General features: G+C 47.9%; 2 protein-coding genes across 2 annotated transcripts in view; both read right to left on the reverse strand.

The window, feature by feature from the left end:
* Window positions 1–3,169, reverse strand: part of SRPX (sushi repeat containing protein X-linked) — a 62,716-nt gene that overhangs the window by 24,146 nt on the left and 35,401 nt on the right.
* LOC144232219 (stress-induced-phosphoprotein 1-like) overlaps window positions 1,366–3,169 on the reverse strand; it is a 2,155-nt gene continuing 351 nt past the window's right edge. Inside the window, 2 exon segments of the mRNA XM_077765002.1 lie at window positions 1,366–2,150; window positions 2,152–2,647. Of these exon segments, the coding sequence (XP_077621128.1) occupies window positions 1,703–2,150; window positions 2,152–2,647 (944 nt within the window). The 3' untranslated portion in view covers window positions 1,366–1,702.

Genomic DNA, 3,169 nt, shown 5'->3' on the forward strand with positions numbered 1-3,169 from the left:
ATTCCCAGAGCAATTAGACAAGAGAAAGAAATAAAAGCCACCCAAATTAGAAAGTAAAACATACTATTTGCAGATGACATACATGGAAGACCCTAGACTCCACCAAAATACTATTAGAATAAATGAATCCAGTAAAGTTAAAGGATATAAAATCAACATACAAAAATATTTTGCCTTTTTATACACTAACGGCAAACTATCAGAGAAATTAAGAAAACAATCCCAACTGTTTTCCAAGGAATAAATTTGGGAATAAATTTAACAAAGGAAGTTAAAACCTCTACACTGAAAACCAGAAGACATTGATGAAAGAAATTGAAAAAGATACACAAATAGAAATATATTCTATCTTCATGAATTGGGAGAATTGATAGTAACATGTCCATACTATCCAGAGCAATCTACAGATTCAATGAAATCTCTATCAGAATTCCAAAGCCATTTTTCATAGAAATAGATCAAACGATGCTAACATCTGTACAAAATTACAAAGGACCCTGAAAACCCAAAGCAATTTTGAGAACAACATCACGATTCCTGATTTTAAACTGTATTACAAAGCTATAGTAAACAAAACAGTATGATATTGCCATAAAAACACATAGATCAATGGAACAGAATATATATCCCAAAAATAAACTCAGACATATATGGTCTGATTTATGACAAAGGAGCCAAGAGCATAAAATAGGGAAAGGACGGTCTCTTCAATAAATGGTTTTGGGAAAACTGGGCTACTATCTTAGACCACACACAAAAATGAAATCAATCGGATTAAAGATTTAAATGTAAAGCCTGAAATCATAAATACCCTAGGGGTAAAAAACAAAAAGAAAACAGGCAGTAAGCTCCTTGACATGGATTCTGGTGATACTCGTCTGAATTTGACATCAAAAGAAAAGCAACAGGTTTTCAGGAAGACGGTGGAACAGGAGGATCCTAGGCTCACCTCATCCCATGTATGTACCTAGATAACACCCAGATCAGTGTAAAACACCCAGAAAACGACCCAGAGACTCGCACAACATACTCTCCATGGCTACATGCAGGAAAGAGGCCACAGCAAAGAGGCTAGAAAGGGTAGAGATGCAATCAGGAGACAAACTGACCAGCGGAGCGTCCATGGGAAGGAGGAATGTTGGGGGTGTGGATGGGGGGGAGTAACCGACCCCACAACAGGTACCCCAGGTATGGGGGGCCAGCACTGGGAAGATGAATCCCTACAATATGTGGCTTTGAAAACCACAGGGGCCTAACGTTGTGGTTTTTTTTTTTGTTTTTTTTTTTTTAAATAACCAAGCCAGACTGGCTTGTTTTACTGGAGAAGGGCACGTGGAAGTTAACAACGTGGAGACAGCTGGGACCTGAGGTCGGGAAGAGCACCCTCCCCTCCCCACACATGCCCACTGCTCCAAATAAAAAATAACCAATTATGGGAGAGCAGCTGAGACAGCGACTGAGGGCGGGGAAGGGGACATGGAACCCGAGGGCGGCGGAAGAGACCATGCGTGTGCTGGGAGCGCCCAAAGGCAGCGGCGGTGCGAGTAACGGGGGGGGACGGGTCTGTGCCCCACACGGGTCTGTATAAATATAGAGAGGCCGTTCGCGGTCCCCTGCTCTCTCCTCTGCTCCGCACGGCTCGCCGCGGTCCCAGCTCCTCTTTCCACAGGAGGGCGAAGGGAAGGGGATGCCGAGCAAGTCATCACCGAATCGCGATCAGACCCACGTCCATCAGCTTCTGGATCTTCTGTGCTATTACAGGATTCTTTAAGTGTTCGCTGAGTGCCTGGGGGTCCCTCTGCATCTGCTCCAGGATGAGCCGCATGGCGGGATCACTCATGATCTGCTGCACCTCGGGGTCGGCCATGGCCCGTCGCCTCACGTCCTCAGGGCTGTCGTGCCGATTGTACTGGGCCATCATGCAGCGCTGGTAGCCATCTGCCGCCTCCTTATAGTTGGAGTCCAGGCCTAACGCCTTCTGGTAGACGTCCATGGCTTTCGTGTAGTCCTTCATGGCTTCGAGGGCGGCCGCTTTCCGTGTGTAGCCCTTGATGAAGGTTGGCTCTAGCTGGATGCATTCCTCACTGTCCTTGAGCGCCAGCTGGAACTCCAGCAGTTTGGTGTAGCAGGCGGCTCGACTGCTGTACAACNGTGCCCAGGTCGGACGGCTTGTTTCTCAGCTGCTCTATCAGGTCCCAGTAGGTAGGGTCAGCGAGCAGGGCCCGCGTCCTGGGGTCGCTCTCCAACTGGTACAGGTTGGGCATGTTGAAAGGGTTCATGAACTTCCTCTCTGCCAACCGGGCCTCCATGTTCTGCAAGCCCTCCTTGAGCTGAGGATTGTTTGCTTCATGTTTTAAACCCTCTTCATAGGTTCTCTTGGCTTCTTCAAAGCGGTTTAAGAACTCAAGAGCTGCTGCTTTTCGTGAATAGCCCTTGCCCCAGTCGGGCTTTAAGTCCACGGTTTTGCAGCCATCCTCATAGGCCTTCTGGTAGTCGCCTTTCTTGGCGTAGGCCGCCGAGCGATTGCTGTAGAGCACGTGGTTCTGGGGGGCTAACTTAATGGCCTCCGAGTAGCACTGTAAGGCATCGTTGATGTGGCTGGCACTCAGGGCCTTATTGCCCTCATCTTTCAGCTCGTTTACCTGCTCTACAGCCCAGCCCGGAACCCAGTTGAATCGACTCCATCTGTTCCACGTTCCCAACCGCACGCCCTAACTTTGTGAATTCTTAACAGTGGGGCTCAACACACGGAACTTTGAAAATCAATGGGCTCAGATGTGAAAGCAACAGGAAACTGAGTCCCCGCCCTTAAAAAGGCAGCACAACAGGGGCGCCTGGGTGGCTCAGTAGGTAAAGCTTATGACTTCGGCTCAGGTCATGGCCTCAAGGTTCACGAGTTTGAGTTCGAGTCCCACATCAGGCTCTGTGCTGATAGCTCAGAGCCTGGAGCCTGCTTCAGATTCTTTGTCTCCTTCTCTCTGCCCCTCCCCCCAACTCTCTCTCAAAAATAAGTAAACATTTAAAAAGTTTTGTTTTTTTTAAAGCAGCACAACCAGAAGCCCTGCTGAGATACAGCAGAGAAGCAGCAGTTTGAAAACTGCCTGGGGTATACAGGGAAAAGATTTGTTTCCTAATCTCAGCGCATGTGCTGGAGAGGCAGGGATCTTTG

Source organism: Crocuta crocuta, unplaced genomic scaffold (assembly GCF_008692635.1).
Source record: "Crocuta crocuta isolate KB4526 unplaced genomic scaffold, BGI_CrCroc_1.0 scaffold301, whole genome shotgun sequence".
In the NCBI taxonomy this organism is placed as follows: domain Eukaryota; kingdom Metazoa; phylum Chordata; class Mammalia; order Carnivora; family Hyaenidae; genus Crocuta; species Crocuta crocuta.